Source organism: Psittacula echo (genome assembly GCF_963264785.1).
Source record: "Psittacula echo genome assembly, chromosome: Z".
In the NCBI taxonomy this organism is placed as follows: domain Eukaryota; kingdom Metazoa; phylum Chordata; class Aves; order Psittaciformes; family Psittacidae; genus Psittacula; species Psittacula echo.
The window spans coordinates 21,768,668-21,786,998 of NC_137742.1; the positions used below are offsets into that span (position 1 = coordinate 21,768,668).

At 37.7% G+C, this 18,331-nt stretch overlaps 1 protein-coding gene across 6 annotated transcripts in view; it reads right to left on the reverse strand.

Moving 5' to 3' along the window:
* PDE4D (phosphodiesterase 4D) overlaps positions 1–18,331 on the reverse strand; it is a gene marked incomplete at its 5' end in the record, with an annotated part of 509,165 nt that overhangs the window by 177,582 nt on the left and 313,252 nt on the right. Inside the window, one exon of one of the 6 annotated variants that reach the window (XM_080636845.1) lies at positions 7,252–7,340. The exons of the other annotated variants lie outside the window; for them this stretch is intronic. Coding sequence (XP_080492971.1) covers positions 7,252–7,340 — 89 coding nt within the window. Of the gene's footprint in view, positions 1–7,251; positions 7,341–18,331 lie in introns of those variants that run through there. 6 annotated transcript variants of the gene reach the window in all.

Genomic DNA, 18,331 nt, shown 5'->3' on the forward strand with positions numbered 1-18,331 from the left:
ATAATGTTGCTATGACAGTATTTCCATTTTCTTTTTATTTATGAGTAAGTGGAGCAAAAAGCATGGAAAAATTGTGCACCTGGATAGTTACCTAGAGAATGCAACATGTTTCACACACTTGAGGAAAACCAAGTAAACATAAGAAAATGTCCACAGCTCTTAGTGTCATACGCATGAAGGTAAAAAACTCTATCATTTGCACAGTGCTACATGATACTTGGGCCTTATACCAGAGCTGTCTGAGAAGCACATTCTGCTCAGTATGCAATATTTTATTGGCAATGCTGAGTTCCATGTATTGCCTCATTTCTGTTTATTAGAAGGAAAACTGAATTTAAATTAAACAGAAGAGACTAGAGTGTTTCTAATTTGAAAACAAACAAACAAAAAAAACCCAACACCCAAACTCAAACCTAACCACAAAACAAACCAACCTGATGTACTGTTCCCTAGACATGCATTCCCTTTAGAAGGGATGAAAGCCTTAGACATCTATCCATCCTCCCTGTGCTCTTTACACCTAAAAGGGTCATATACAGAAGCGGATTCACCACTTAAGAAACTGGCAAACTTCTGAACTCCCTATGTTTTCTCTGTGGGTGAGAGGCTTCTCACCGGAGATCACAGAATTCCCAACAAAGTGGAAAGTCACTGAAGAGTGTCAACCTGCCTGAGTACTTTTATTTGGTACTAGTACTTCTGTAGCAGCTATAACAAGGGTTGCTGGTGCAATCTGGAGAGGGCTTGAGTAAGGAAAAGGTGCCTCCAGATGAAGTGTTATGAGGACACTGAAATATCTGGTAGGGCTCACTTCGTGGTAACTTCAGATTAAGTTGTATTCCCAGGGTTCCCTGATTAAGTTGTATTCATAGAGTATATTAGAGTAAATACAGACATAGCTCAAGCTGGAGTTATTTTTCTTTTTATATTTGGCTTTTTGCTTCACCTACATCTGTTATAACCAAGAAAATATGATGTCTCCCATTCTCCATCTGGAGGCAATTATATCCTGTTTAAGTAGCTTTGCTTTCTTCCATTTTTGGTTTCTTCACTAGCTAAATAACTTCAGCTAGTGTTAACAGGAGTTTATCTGACCCTGCTTGGGAGAGATGATAGATATTCTTAGGCTTTGCTGTTGTTTGCTCTGCTGTGTCATTTTGCTTTTACAACTTCAACAGAAATTTGCACCAAAGCCTGTGAAAGCTAAGCCACTAAATAGCTGAGGACTGACTGGAAATGTTGCAAAGCTAAAATAAATAAATGAAAGCCAAGTTCATGTGGGCAAACAATAACGTGAGTACTGTGTATTCAACTTCTTCCTAGAAAACTTCTGATAGTTTGCTCACTTTAATGTAGGATACATATATACACTCACATGTGTATGTGTGTGCATACTGTATATATAACATACATGAATATAATGAGCAACTGTATGACTATGTTGATGAGAAGCAACTGTATGAGTATATTAATGGGAAGCATCTGTCTCTTCCTTTTGCTGAGTCCTCCATTTCCTGTGGTTGCCTGAATTCTGGCAGCTTGCCTGAAGGACTTTCTAACATCCTAACAAGTAAGGAATCCTGGAGAAGCTATACAATCCTAAACTGCATTTTATATTTCAGTATCTTAAAAAAAAAAAAAAAACATAAAAAATTCTTCCGATGGAATATTGTGTAAAACTGCTATTCACCATGAGGGATTTTTTTTCCTAAAGGGAAAATTTCAATGAGATTGAAATTCTACTTCCTGGCATGATCCCTGTTGCCTTCACTCTATACCATGTCCTTGTAAACTTCTCTCAGAGGAAAGAGAACATGCAGATATGGAACAAGAGAAAAAGTACATAGTAATGGAAGTAAAACCTTTCCAACAGGGTTAAAACCACAGAATATCTAGTCTGGCCAGTACAGACACTACCAGATGTTTAATGGAATGGGAGGCTTTTGCTTATGACTCAAAATTAGTTAATCAGCAAATCTGTTCAATTACGTCAGAAGAGAGATAGAGGGTAATAATAGAAATATTTTTAAAATTGTATTTCCATGAGAATAGGAATATTAGAATTCATCTAGGCCATGTGTACTCATCACAAGCTCTGGATTTACTTCTAGTCACTACATTAGAAGGAGCACTGCAATAGGAGGAGAAGTTAAAAGTTCTGCAACATGAATGATAAGGACACAAAATCTTTTCATGTGAAAGAGGCTCTGAATGTATTAGAATATATTAGTTAGAAAGCTGATGAGAGGGAGTGGTATATAAATATTAAAAACAACAGCTAACCCTTTAGCAAAATAAGGTCACAATACTACTTAAAACCTTCCAAGGCAAAAGACAGTAACAGAATGAAGAAACTCCTGCATATCACAGTGAGCTCACCTGTGGAAGTGAGTGTCAAAAGATACTGCTGAAGCCAGAAATTCAGGAACTTTTAAATCAAAAAACTATCAAAATTTGGTGTGAATAGATAAAATATCCAGACTTATTAGAGTAAGAAATACACACAGTAAGGAGAATTCTGGATTCACACACAGGGAGCTAATGAAGATGTTGAGGAGATTCTCCCTCAAGGAAGATTCTGCTGTAGCCACCAATTTTCTTATGGTTTTCTCTCAAACTTTTATTGCTGGCTGCTGTCACAGACCAGGAGCTGGGTTACTTTGCATGACCAGCTCTGACATGAAAAATAACAATGCCACTGCAGCTAAGGACACCAGACTGGTGTGTGTGCTGGACCCTTCTAGGTGGGTAGGAGTATTTCCCCCCACCCCCAGCTCCATGATGGGCATAAACATATTCTTCAGTGACATAAAATAAGCATTGGTGGTTAACCCTGCACTGTTTCTCTTCTCTTTAAATGCAGTATCTAGAAATTAATTACAACATTTTGACATAGTACATGCTGAACTAGTGTCAGCTTGTTCCTGATGTATTCGGCATCAGATTGAATGATAGATCTATTATTAGTGCTTTTAGAATTTGTTATACATCAGGGAATTGCAAGTCAGTTAATCCTGACACTAACATAAATATCCATGGGCATCTAAAATTTATAAACCAGAGTATTTTCTGGTGTTGATGGCTAGTGCGATCTTTTTCTGCATCCCAAGGGATGATGATGTCTGCTCCCAGCCCAATCTGGGAGGCCAGCTTTCTGTGGGGATTGTTTCAGCCACAAACAGCAAAGCCTAGGCATTTATTTATTGTAAACTGTACCAAGACATCATAATTCACTTCACTGTGTATAACCTAACAGTTCTTCATACAGGTTCTGGCTTATATTGTTAGAACTTAATTAAGCATAAATTGAAAAAACCTTGTTGATAAAATCCCAATAGATATACTTCAGTTTTCTTCTTATTTCACACTAACTAAATCACTTCCAAGACAGCAGCAACAGCAAAAAAAATCCCACATAATATCTATGGCATTACCAGGAACTCTGGTAATGCTAGTCTAAAACTGAAGTAAGAAACTCTGACAGACTGAACCTGTCCCACTGTGATAGACTCACTCAGCCTATCTGAGGATCAACTACATGGGAGACATTTAAGCAAAAGCTGAAACATTTGAACATGTGTCCAGGTTTCGGCTGGGGCAGAGTTAGTTTTCTTCCTAGCAGGTGGTGCAGTGCTGTGTTTTGACTTTAGTATGAAAACAATCCTGATTGATAACACACTGATGTTTTACTTGTTGCTAAGTAAGGCTTACCCTGATCAAGGACTTTTCAGTCTTTCATGCTCTGCCAGTCACACCTGACCTAAACTAGCCAAAGGGGTATTCCACACCATAGAACATCATGCTTAGTACATAAACCGGGGGAAGTTGGTTGAGAGGGACTGATTGCTGTTTGGGGATTACCTGAGCATTGGCAGTGGGTGGTGAGCAATTGTTCCGTGCATTGTGAGCAGTAGTATTATGAATCCCTTGTCTTTCTTGGGGTTTACTAGTCTCTTTTTATTGTTATTGTTATTATTGTTGTTGTTACTGTTGTTATTATTATTATTATTATTCTAATAATATTTTTTTCTCATTATCAGTTATTGAACTGTTCTTATCTCAACCCATGGCTTTTACCTTTTTTCAGACTCTCTTCCCTGTCCCATCCAACGACTCTCTAGGCAGTTTTGTCAAGCAGCAACAGTAAGAGTCAAGCATGATTCACTTGCACCTGGCTTCCTAGTGCTACTTAACCTGACTTAACCTACTTAATATGACTTGCTATTTTGCCACTTTGCCCAAGATTTCAAATTAACACCACCGAATGTCTGAATTGGGCATGATGATGTTTTGGCATGCAGATTTGTCTAAAATAAGTCAGAGTGAGACTCAAAACATCATTTTAATGGTGAAAGAGACATGGCATATTCTGAATTACAGAATTTCTGATCTGAATATGAAATCAACCGTGTGACTCATCATGTTCACTAAAAAAGTCCACACTTATGCACTCAAATATTTTACTTCCAAGACAGTGTTGAATAACTAATCAAAAAAACTAATTCAGTTTCAGCCTGCTGGGATTCTAATCCCTAGTAAATAAAATAATAAACTTTAACCTGTTTTCTATTCCCATTTCATGAAAAGGCTTATAATAACAAAAAACCTCAAACATTACACTCTGCTCACTAAGAAAGCTTTGACATCATTAAGAAATCCCCCCTAGAGAAGGGATTCCTGAAAACTGCACTTTGAGACAAAGATTCCACTTTCCAGCCCAGCTCCCAAGAGCTTAGTGGCTTGGAGTACAATTATCTGGCAGGAGGGAATCTGCCTCCTTATGTACTAAATGCCATGAGCAGCTGGCTGCAGAAGCTGTCTTGGCAGTAGCTTCAGTCACATGACCATCCCTCTGGTCCAGGGAAATATGCCAGATGGCAGCCAAAGAGAAAAACAGAAACAAAGCAGAGGAAGGAACAAAAGAAGCTCACATAAACCAACAAAGAACCTTTCTTTCTTTTCCCTATGAAGAGGAAAGTTTCATGGTTACTGTCTCAGGAAACATATCTTTGTAGGTAACCAAACAAAGAGGTAGTTTTGACACTGCAGTAATTTAACTAACTTATTAATTCTTTGCTTACCCAATTTAATGCATATTATTGCCAGTATAATTTCTCTGTAACATCAACTTTACTTTGGAGCTTACACTCTCTACAAAATTGTCTCCACGAACAGGTTTTACCCAGCAGATTTTCGTTCTGAGTTATTCAAAAATCCTTCATTTAAAAAAAAACCAAAAACTTAAGGACCAGCCAGCCAATCAGGGAACATCCTGCTGCCTTCAACAGACGTCCTAAGTGGTCGTGAGGACCTGTCATTAAGTCAGTGGTAGGTATGAGTTTAGCATCTAGCAGAATTGAGTGTCATATAACATGTTCTTATTCATACATCTCAGTTATGTGCAGGAAATTTTGATACGTGCTTTAGTTCTTCATCCATGTGTGACAGGATTTAGAAGTCATGAAGAAAGGCTTGTGTCTCCATCCACTCTTCAGAGGTCTCAGGAGGCTCTGAAGTGTAACTGTTTTACTATTAGGACTCAGTCATATATAGTGGTATTTTCCTGAGCAAAGCTGAATGCAGGAGGAAACATGACTCCTCTCTGCATTTCAGGAAATGATGTGTGCTTCAGTTTAGAGAGACTCAAGGCTTTAAAGAGGTGGGGAAAAAAAAAAAAAAAAAAAAAGAAGAAAAAAAAAAAGGAAAAGAGGTGAGCTTGTCTGTGGGTTCTGGAAACATAATAAAGATTAGCAAGCATTTTGTTTGTATTGGACTTGAAAATGTTCTTGTAGCAGAGAGTGGGATGGGCACACTTCCCTACAAAACTAAACAGTCCTCTTCCAGCCTGCAAAAATATAATGAAATTGTGAAATGGTTTGGCTATTTCCTGAGTTTCCTTATCTGGGAAGTACCCACTCATGGCCTTGGCTCTACATCTAATACTGTGAATACTCGCACTTCTGGTGTATAGTGAATCATCAGTGAATCGCTACTAGTTCTTTTGGTCTGCTTTCCTGTTTTTGCTCAATCCAGTTTGCTGAGGCTATAAACTATGGTTTATTAGATGGGAAGGGCAGAGCAGGAGGAACTCTAAAGTGACTGCACTGCATTCTAGCTTTCCATAGAGAAATTGAATTGTCTCAAGGAATACTTTTTTCCTACTCTGGGAAAACTTGCATTAGCCTGCCTCTTCCGCCTTCTGAAAGATGCAAACCTCAGCACTTGCTGATCAGCAAAGAAACTCAAATCACTCTTTGGATATAAGGGGGCATCAGTGTATCATAGAATCTCCCAGAAATGAAATGTGGAAATTAAAACATAATGATCCATTTAATCAATAGATTCTGAATGTCCCACTGAAGAAACATAATGTTTTTGCCTAAAATGTAGCAAAAAAAAAAAAATTTAAAATCATGGGAACCATCACAATTTAAAATAAGATTATGAGGTAGAACAGCATGGTTTGCTAAACAATGTTCATCATGGAAAGCCTGGATGGTACTACCAGGTATTCAGTTTTAGAAACCAAAGCTCCTTGTCATCAGATAGTTGAGTAACGTGAGCAGAACTGTCAGTTGACATAAACAAGGTTATTAAATTACATAGGGACTGAGTACTGTAAAATTCTGTAGTGGATTTCTAAATATAACCTACAGTGTGAATGGAGCCATGGCAGTGACATGGCAATATGTATATCAAGGATTTTTAATCCTCTTCTATCAGAACTTGTTAAATTAAATAGTGACAACAAAAATGGCTTACATTCAACAACACAACTATGACCCAGTTTTTATAAAATCATCCTCAACCTCATGCTAAAGCTCCTGAAAAACAAACATGTAACATTTTCTCTATTATAAGACAAAATTCATTCACACCTCTGGATTTCAGATAAAAGTTCCTTGCTTTTTCTTTTTATTAAAAAAATTTAAGATTATTGTCACTTTGTTAGATTCCAACATTAGACAATGTGCTATATGTACATAAATTAATTATAAAAATAATCATATCCTATGCTACTTGAAATGCTACATATCCACATGCTACTTGAAATATTTTTCCAATCACACAGAAACAATTCCTATTTTCCTGACATACATTTTCAGCAAAACCTTTAGCAACTCAAGAGTCACAATTAACACAAGACATTTCCAAATTTTTATGTACTATAATCCTACAGAAGAGTAAAAAAGAGCCACAGTTGCAACTGTTATAACTGTCAATTACACCATAAGCCACTGGATGAGATACCTGTAGGACTTCAAAAAGCGAAATCTCATCTTATTTCTTGGAGATGGACGAGGGATATAGGCTCCAAAAGGATCCCACAGGAAGGCCATTGGCAAAATCAATTCTAAAATGGTCTAAAAAGTATATCCCTGAGGAGAAGCAGGACAGTCTTGCTGGAGGTGCCCCACAGTAGTCATGAAGCACTTGTAACAGTGTAAGGGAACGTCCTTTTCCTACGGTATGCTTTGGCACAGATGTGGCTGGCTGAGAGCACAGGCTAGAAGGGATAACTGGGATTTCCTGCTGCATGGACTTGCCCTTTGCATGAACGTTTTCTATATTCAGGGCTCTTATCGCATTATTCAAGTGAGAACTCTTATGGTAAACCCTTGGATAGTTATAGCAACTACTAAAGAGCAGAACTGTAGAGCTAAGACAGACTAGAAATAGCCAATGCTCTGATTATTCACTGCTGCCCAGACAAAAGCCTTCAAACTCTTAACAGTCTGTTGAAAGTATTTGTGTATTTTTAACATGGATTATACTTCGAGCAAACTGCTTCAGCTGACATCAGACAGCTAAGGCGTATGCAAAAAAGAAAAAGAAAGAAAAAAACCCCGCCTCAAACAGAAGCCCAAACCAAAATCCACTAAGTCCCCCCAGTGTGTCCCCCCAGCACAGGAAGGAGCTAGTAAACAGGGAGTATAACTGCTACTGAAAACACGGCCACAAAACCCTCAATTGTCTGTTTAATTCCTAACTCTCTTCAAGTGTGTCTTCCTTCCTCATAGTTTCTGAAGGGAATCAATTTATAACATTAAGTAGCTTTTCTGAAAGGGCCTAATCATCTACAAGAGATTAGCCACTCTAAGAAAGTATGTCTCAGACCTGCAGATAATTTTCAGGCCTCTTTGCAGCTTTTCTTAAAGACATCACTGCCTGTACTGAATTACCGCCCAGTGACTTTGAGAACTGAAGTCAGTTCCTTGCTAATGGGGGTCATTTCAGTTTGGTGTCTTTTGTTTATTCCTTTGCTGTTTTGGGATTTTTGTTTCTTTTTCTTTTTTTTTAAATTTTTAATCCAAGCCCCCACTCTTGCATGCATCTGTTTCAGCCTAGTGCTAGTAGCACGGAAGGCAAGCAAGAGTCTACAATTCAATTCTGACACCGAGGTCATGCTACAGAAGCCACCATTGTTTCCTCCACCAACTCTGAATGTGGCTATGATTTCCCAGCAGTAGTAAGCAGAGGATTCTCTGGTTCAGGTTATCTTTGAAACAAAGCTATTCTTAAGGAAGTTGATGAATGAAAAATTGAGTATTCATGCAGAGCAAGGTTACAAGTGAAAATTTAGTATTACTCAGGTCTCTACTGAAAAAGGTCAGAGAATGAGAAAAATAGATTTCCAGGCAAAAAATATATCTATCAGTCAATTATCTGATGACATGTATTATTTTCATGGTAAAGGACAGTATGAGAAACTACATTCTTCAGAAAAATCATAAATATACTATAACTGATTGTATTTTCTCTCTGCAGAAACCATTTTTCTTTTGTTACACTGAAAAATGAACTACAGGGTCAAATGATGATAAGTCTCTTCACAACATTAAATGAGTTTTGCATATATGGGATTCATAGCTGAGGTCACTCTTTCCAGGAAAAAAGTCCCATTAGTTTTGAGCAGCTTAGAGAATAAACTACATAATTAAATTATAGCATCTGATTTCCACAGCGATAGAATTGTGATGACTCCAACAATGACAATGATCATTCCACCAAGTAAGGTAGTCGCTGGGTGTCATAAGATATAGTGGTCTTCATAATCATGGTATCATTAAAATTTGAGTGGCAAAATAGATCACTTTAAAATAGACCATTTAATACATAAATAATACTGAATGTGTGCATTGAAAAAAATCAATATTTCTTTTCTGGCAAATAAAACCAAGATAGGCTGCATTTTTAAAATTGCATCCCAAATAATATTGCCAGGTATGCTTCCTTTCCACATTCTGTTTCTAAACCAGATTTTGTACAACACATTAATATAGAAACAACATTATTGTAGTTGTTTGGGGTTTTTTTTTTAGAAAAAACCCTGAACCAAACATGCTTAATATGAGCTCTCTTTACTCCTCCTAAGTGCCCTTCTTTCACTATTACATTAAACCTTCTAATGCAGCCAACCACAATAAGGTCACAGAAATAAGCTTCTTACAAGATTACTAAAGACTAAATTTGTACCTTGATATCAAAAACACTTACTGTCACTATACACTTCTATGCAGTAGATCACTGTATCATGACAAATCACAGTATTTGTGGAAATTCGAGGAAATGAAAGAGAAAACTATAATACACCTTGACTTTTACACGGAAGTTACTAGGCTCTTCCTGCATTTTTTCAGAGAAAAAGAAAACATTTCTAAAAGCACTCAAACGACATAAAATGATTTGAAGTTGTTATTTTCAGGCAGTATTTTTTTTTAAATAGCTCAATAGTGTAAGTAAATGATATCAAGTTTTATATGAAAGAGGTAAAATCAATAACTGCACTCAGCGATAACCCAGACCTCTTATAGAAATGCATACTGTAATAAACATTTATAAACATTATAAATCCATTCAGTGATGTGATTGCAAATTTTGCTCTACATTTTTGATAGATATTGGGATATCAGCATTTACACTGTTAGCTGGTCAGTGACACTGCTATGGCATATCATTATTAATGTCTTCAGGTTTACAGCATGTATAGAGTGAATTATTAAAGAAACATTTCTTTTACTGTTCTCCCAGATATGTAAACTACATTATCCCAGATAAACTATTTTTTTCAAACGGTTCATATAAATGAATAGCACAATAATATTTTATGTAATTAAAAATGTGAAACAAATTAATAATTAACACACAAAGCCACATGAAATTAGACTCTTCTTTTTTTCAATTGAAGTCATGTAAGTGTAAAATCTCTTGTAACTAAGCAGGTCTGTTGATAAATATCTTTACAGACACAGTTCACTTTCCCAACTATGTCTTGACACATTTTAGAACTCAAAGGGCTAAATTTTATCCCTGAGTAAGTTCCTCTCAGTGTATCCAAAGTTCAAACAATTGCAGCTTTAAGGGGGCTGCAGCCAGGAGGCTTGCCAGTGGTGGCAGTGGTGTTTTTGCAGATATCTCCACTGTACTCTAACCCTGCTCCACACTTTGGGTCATATGATAGGAATCCACTACAGCATCAGGACGCCTGATAGATCATACTGCTCAACAGCACATGACAGAAGTATAGCCTGGACTGGGATACTACAACTCCTAACAAAGTTTCTTTACATAGCCTCCCCATCATGCCTTGATCTCATTAGTCAGATGCAACTTGTGACAAACTCCTAGGTCAGCTCCATCAACTGTGTTTGACATGTGCCATCCTAAGCAGGTTGTGGGATAGATGTTATACTTGTTAGAGCATTATGCCATTTGGGCACAGGGGCTGCATCTCAATGGGGTGCCTCTTGAGCAACATGGGAAAGTGGACAGGACCACTGATTCCTGTTTTGACAGATGAATTAACAGTAGATGTAGGAAAAAGAAAAAAATACACTTGAGGTTACTACTCTGTAAGTTATGGAAAGCAACTGGTCTTTCCTGCATGCCCCCTTTGTGGCTCCTGCATAGAGCATCTGTGCTCCGGGCAGCTTTCTCAAATCCTCTGCCCTGTTCTACTGTATTAAGTGTTCTACTTTGAGAAAAACGATACTACAGGTAGTATTGTGACAATAGCAATACATTAACTTTGTGGTTTAATTATCAGCAATTGGAAGCTCTGAAAGAGTTCAAACTGAGGTCATTACAGAGGATGGAATGGTTTATATTAGTATAGGGCATTTTACAGATGCTTCTCCCAGAGCTACTCTTTCTGTTTTCAAACACTGCCTGATGGTTTAGTTGGACATCTCTAAACAAAATGCCACTGAATATTATGTAGCTAAAATCAAATATTTACTCATTATTTCAAAGAGATGGCTTGCACAATCTGAATTCTAAACAGTTTAGTAATATTTATGCACATTTTGTTACAAGATGTTTTTCCAGCTTTTTCCCCCTCTCTCTTGCTAGTACCAAGACAGGAATGAAAAACAACTGACAAAACAAGAGTTAGGAGTAAATCATTTAAATATAGGATAAACTTGCATTTTAACTTTCCCTAGTAGCATTATAGATTCTAGAGTTTCATATGGAGCTACTTCAGTAAAAGTTTATGCAGGAAGGCTAAAAATACAACCCCCCTAGAATTAAATAAAATTATTTTCCACTTTTCATTTAGTTGTTAGATGACTTGAAATTGATTTCTAACTTGTATTTTTCAGATTATTTCTGTTCAGAATGTTATACTTTTATAACACAGGTATTTATCCTGAAAGAAGTATCCTGAACACTGAAGTATTCCTTTTCCACCTGAAAAACAGAATTACCCTAGCAGAAAACATCACTTTGAGTATTAAAAACTGCAGTCTGAACTTTCAAACCCTCAAAAGGCAAGTACATTTTGTTCAGTCCTTCATAAGCACCAAAAAAATGCATGTTCTGACTATTTTGTTAAGCTTAAATAAGATTCCACCAGGACTATTATCTGTCTGCACTGCAAGTTCTTTCTGACTGATATTACTTATCATCCCTTGTTGTCTTTAACACTTAATTCTGCATGCCTTGTTTCTGTTTAAAAATCTGGCTGCTTTATAGGTGGCTAAATGGGAGTATTTCTGTATGATCTTTTCACTTGAACAAGTTTCTGAAGTGGTTTGTAGCACTGATACTATTTCTGAGATTGGAGCATTCCTACAAATACTCTCCTGTAAGAATTTTTTGGTGATTAATAAAGACTGAGTATTGCCTGCACCCCTTCTGTCAAAAGAGAAGCTCTAGAGTGTTTTTCCAATCTATTCTACTACAGCTGTGAATTTGGAACAGTTTAATTATCTCTCAGATTCTTATAAAACCATTCAATTTTGTGGAAGTCATATAGGGTTAAAAGTTATTTATAAGGAAGACATACAAATATGTACATGCAAGCACACACTCACACATGGATTCTGTAAATAGGAAATAAAAAAAGAGCTGAAAACATCATGAAGTATCTGAGTTTTGCTCTTCTGGGAACTTTATAGTAATGTAATTTTTTGCTAGCATTAGTTTTACAGATTATAACATAACCTGATTTGAGATGCACATAGAAGGATTTTGTCTCATCAGTCATGACCTATTTGTGGCTTCTTATGTATCTGTTGTATGGAAATTATTATTGAAAAGTGGTGAATAATTGAAAGTGAGAGAAAGTTTGGTGTTCTGTTCATTGCTACTAGCCATGCAATGAGGCATCGAGCTCTTGCTCAGAAAGTAAAATGAATGCGTCTCTGCTGGGAGCAGATCATATGGATTGCTAAACGTATGTAAGATAAAAAATATCTGACAGTTTTTCAGAGACAGTAAAGTACTAATACCAGAGAGCAAGAAGAGAGATGTCAAAACCGTACTGGCCTAAACAGATAGCTCTTTCTTTAATGTACATACAGACACTACCTACTACAGGTGACAGCATCAAGAAGGGAATATCAGAATGAAAGCCAGGAGAGACCTGAGCTCAGAATAAGTTGGTTTAGTCATGAAGAAAAGGAAGCTGCTAGATCAGGCAGGAATATTAAGGCTATTGAAATACAGCTAGTCAGGTTTTCCATAGAGTTTGCACAAAGAGATTTTACTGAGGAATTTTTTCTCTGAGTTCATTGGGAAATCCTGCAGCCTCTGCAAGAAGACGTTATCCTTGGTGCAGAATTATACATTCATCTATGGCCATTACACAAGTACTGCACACTGACCTGCAGCTTAATGAGTTAAAAACTACAAAATCATGTGAAAGCCACAGCTGAAAGTATTATTTTCCAATAAATTTTATGAGCTGCATTTATTCCCCAACCCTCCCCCCAATAAAAAAAAAGAAAGGTCTGACAAAGCAAAGAGATACTACTATCCTAATATAGGTTGTGGTCACTACATTGCTTAAGTCAAAGTTCTTTTATTTGTCTATTCTTTCAAAGGATGCTAGTATACTTCAAGGACAAATGGTGTCTCAGGAATTACTGAGGAACCTAATTTTAGTACAAATGAAATTGAAGAGCTTCTGTAAACGATTACCATGCACCTTTGACTCATGTTTGGCCCTTGCTCATTGACAGAGCCTTTCACAAATAAGCAAAATGTATATTCAGCAAATTACCTAGGACAGCTTTCAGTTGTTCCTAGGGACATTAAACAGTCCTCTGATTCCTCAAAGACCTGTCAGAGAACCATGAATTAGAGTAATTCCTTGCCCTGAACACTTCCAATACCATGTTTTCAGAGGGATTTCAAGAACTGTTTGGCAGGAATCCATTTTAAGTCTAGCTGACTGCAATAGAAGTGCCATCAGAGCCACTTAGGTCGGAGCTAATTTGAGAAGTCCTGCCTCAGGACAAGGGCAAAAAAGGGACAGCTTCGGATAGCACTGAAATGTGAAAGAATCAAGCTAAGCTTTATAGTCTACATTTTAATTTACTGAATTTACTGTTAACACATATAAGCAATCCTGTTTGCATCCTACATAGTAAGAAGTAATCTTTTGCAAAGATGGAAATAAGGATCCTACTTTAATGCCTGAGCATAAGAAGACAGAATTAACACTGCTAGCATGACTTGGGCAATCTGAGTATTGAAGTCTTTGCAGCTCAGCCTTGCTTGTCAGTGTGACAGTTAAAAAGCGTGTGTCAATTCTCTTGATGCTCAGATAGGCAAGTTAATCTATCTTTCAAAGATGAGAGACAATATTTATAGTAAGTTCTTAAATACGGACACTTGTGTTATGCAGTAAAGTCTTATTCAAAAGAAAGGAACAATTAGAAGAAAGGCATTACAGCTGCCCAAGACCTATGCTAGAGAATTGCCAAACTGTGGATTTGTTTTAGCCTCCATGAAAAATATACCCTGTGAAAATGAGTAGAGTGGAATGGTAGCCAACATACCAGACAACAACAATGGAAAACCTGTAAGTGTTGCCTGCAAGAAAAGAGCGGAGGCAACTTTCTTGTCTAAAACACGTAACCATTGATTTAAAAAGCAAGCTTCCTCCGAAGTGCTGTCATTTTCTTGCATAAATTAACTGAATTGACATACTACACATTTTGTATTCAAAGAGAACTTCATTTGTGAAACTACTTATTATCCAGCTGGATGTAAAAAGAATTTTCTTATTTAACAAAATAGAAGCCAAAGTAGGGAACTTAGCTGTTTAACCCAAACCAAAAAGGAAATCAGTACCTGAACTAGGACTGGAAACTTGCTTAACAAATGACTCTAATGTAATCAAAACCTGCAATATCAACAGAATCTTTAAACAAGGAATTTTACTGTAGTTAGGAAAAAGTATTTTTTTTTATTATTTTTTTCAGAATAATTATACACATTAATTTTCTCCTTAGGTCTCTGAAAATTAAAATTGTAATAATTTATTCCTTTAGCTTTAGTGACTTATTTAATTCCACAATCCTAGCACAAGAATGGCAATATAAGATGACAAGAACAGTTTAATTTAGATTTTGTATACAAAGTACTATCATAAAGTTCTTCACATAAATAATGAGAATTACCTCACGGAAAAGGATGAAATAAAGAAGTGATGCCTGGCACTGCAAGTTACTAAAAAAAGCTGAGTAGATCCAAAACTAATATTAGATCATTCGTTGTTGCTGGTGACTGAAGAAAATTCAGTATGATGAATTTAGTGAAGATTTCCTGACTCTAATAAAAAAATTACACAATACTGAAGCATAATATTTTTGGTTACTTCATGTTCAGAGCACATCAAACCTACAAATAAAGCTGTAAAGTTATCAAGCAACACAGTCTTGGACCACCTGCTCCAGGTGTCCCTGCTGGAGCAGGAGGTTGGCATCAGAGATGCCTTCCTGCCTGAGTGATCCTGAGATGCTGTAAACCTATCCATCTTCCCATAGGTTTTGAGATCAGGAAAGCTATGGGATTTCGGAAGTGCTTTAACTTACTTGCAAAGCATTCCTCTCTCTCTGAAAACATGCTTTCATGCCCTCTAGTGTTCAAAATAATAAAACCTTTTTCTCTCAGAAAATGCATCTAAAATAGTAACACATCCTTAACTAGGTCATTCTTCTGATAAAAGAAATAGTTCAGATTCTGATCAAAAGACAGACAAAGGGATCTGTTTGTTAGGTTAGTTGAACTTTTAGTAAGACAAAATAAGTAGCAAATTCTAACATATAATGGTTCAATGATTTTTGCTAAAGTAGTGAGCAAAATGCAGCAGTATACTGAGGCAGCTGTTTCTAAATGAAGCAACTCCTCGGTATCTTGCAAGAGAAACTTCACTTGAAATATGCAGTAAGTTGCTTATCAGTCAGGAAATTCACAACTTACAAGGAACTGAAGCTATAGTTCAATGACAGACTACCACAAATGCTTCATTTGCTAAATATAAGGAATTCTAAACATTTTCATAGAAATAATTTGTGTGCTTTAATAGGACTCAATACTATAAGACTTACTCACAGAAGAGGGTGAACTTTCACATATAGAGGCAAATGATAAAATATCAAATTCTAGATTTACTATCTTGTTTTGTATGGTCTGTTAGGGAATACTAGTGACCTATTAAATGTTTTGAAACACTAATTCAGAACCCATTTTAATTGGAAAAAGTATAATGGTAAGGAAACACCTAAAGAAAAGATACCTATCATAGCTATATTCTGTCAAAAAATGAAGAGAAAATCCTTACTGACACAGAAGGATTTCAGCATTCTGATCTAGGGTTCTTTAGCTTGTTTTATCTGTATTTCTGCTTTTGCTTCTCTTTGAATAAATAATTTAAATAATTGCTGGAGCAGGCACAATGAACCACAGGCTCCTAACCTAGTACTTGCATTATCAGTAGTTTGAAGAATTACTCTTCCATTGACTCAGTTACTCAGTTAATATTTAAATATGTTAACCAGATTAGACCAAATCTAGTAGAAGGCAACCTTAATCAGAAAACATAAATGCACAAGTTTTATTAGTGTCTAAGAAATCTAAACATAGGGGTTCAATTTCTTTGAGCAGGAAGACATGGGACTCCCACAAACTGAATTATTTGATCACTAGGGCATTACGTAAGCAGGTCTAACAAACACTAGCTTTGAAGTATTACCAAATATAGACAGAATTTCACACAAAATATACTTATAAGATAACCTCTCCTACACCATCAAAAGGTTCGTTCAGTGTATGTCTCATCTCCATCAGTGGCCAAAAGTGGATGACTTTCAAAATGACTTTTAGAGTAGACATAGTACACAGCAATTCTTCCTTTCAATATACTTTTAAAGGACAGTGCATCTGTGTAGAAAGATGCTGAAGTACCTGCATTTTGAAAGAAGTGGAATCATAGAATAGTTAGGGTTGGAAAGGATGTTAAGGTCATCGAGTTCCAACCCCCCTGCCATGGGCAGGGACACCTCACACTAAACCATGCCACCCAAGGACTCATCCAACCGGCCTTGAAACACTGCCAAGGATGGAGCATTCACAACCTCCCTGGCAACCCATTCCAGTGCCTCACCACCCTCACAGTAAAGAATTTCTTCCTTATATCCAATCTAAACTTCCACTGTTGAAGTTTGAATCCGTTACCCCTTGTCCTGTCACTACAGTCCCTGATGAATAGTCCATCCCCAGCATCCTTATAGCCCCCCTTCAGATACTGGAAGGCTGCTACAAGGTCTCCACGCAGCCTTATCCAGGCTGAACAGCCCCAACTTTCTCAGTCTATCTTCATACGGGAGGTGCTCCAATCCCCTGATCATCCTCGTGGCCCTCCTCTGGACTTGTTCCAACAGTTCCATGTCCTTTTGATGTTGAGGACACCAGAACTGCACACAATACTCCAAGTGAGGTCTCACGAGAGCAGAACAGAGGGGCAGGATCACCTCCTGTTGACCTGCTGGTCACACTCCTTTTGATGCCTCCCTTTCTTTCTTTCTGCGCTTTCTGTGCTGCAAGTGCACACTGACGCTATCTCACGTTCATTTTCTCATCAACCAACACCCCCAAGTCCTTCTCTGCAGGGCTGCTCTGAATCTCTTCTCTGCCCAACCTGTAGCGGTGCCTGGGATTGCTCTGACCCAGGTGTAGGACCTCGCACTTGGCATGGTTAAACTTCATAAAGTTGGCATCAGCCCACCTCACAAGCGTGTCAAGGTCCCTCTGGATGGCATCCCTTCCCTCCAGTGTATCAACCGAACCACACAGCTTGGTGTCATCGGCAAACTTGCTGAGGGCGCATTCAATCCCACTGTCCATGTCACCGACAAAGATGTTGAACAAGACCGGTCCCAACACCGATCCCTGAGGGACACCACTCATTACTGGTCTCCAGCCGGACATTGAGCCATTGACCACAACTCTTTGCGTGCGCCCATCCAGCCAGTTCTTCATCCACCAAGTGATCCACCCATCAAATTGATGTCTCTCCAATTTAGAAACAAGGATGTCATGTGGGACAGTGTCAAACGCTTTGCACAAGTCCAGGTAGATGATGTCAACTGCTCTGCCCCGTCCATCAGTTCCATAGCCCCATCACAGAGGCCACCAAATTGGCTAGGCAGGATTTCCCCTTAGTGAAGCCATGTTGGCTATCACCAAGCACCTCCTTGTTTTTCATGTGCCTTAGCATGCCTTCCAGGAGAATCTGCTCCAAGATCTTGCCAGGCACAGAGGTGAGACTGACTGGTCTGTAATTCCCCGGGTCATCCATTTTCCCCTGCTTGAAAATGGGGGTTATATTTCCCCTTTTTCCAGTCATCAGGAACTTCACCTGACTGCTATGATTTTTCAAATATGATGCCCAGTGGCTTAGCAACTTCATTCGCCAGCTCCTTCAGGACCCGTGGATGGATTTCATCAGGTCCCATGGACTTGTGTACGTTTAGGTTTTTAAGATGGTCTCGAAGCAGACCCTCTCCTACAGTGGGCCTAGGGTCTTCATTCTCACAGT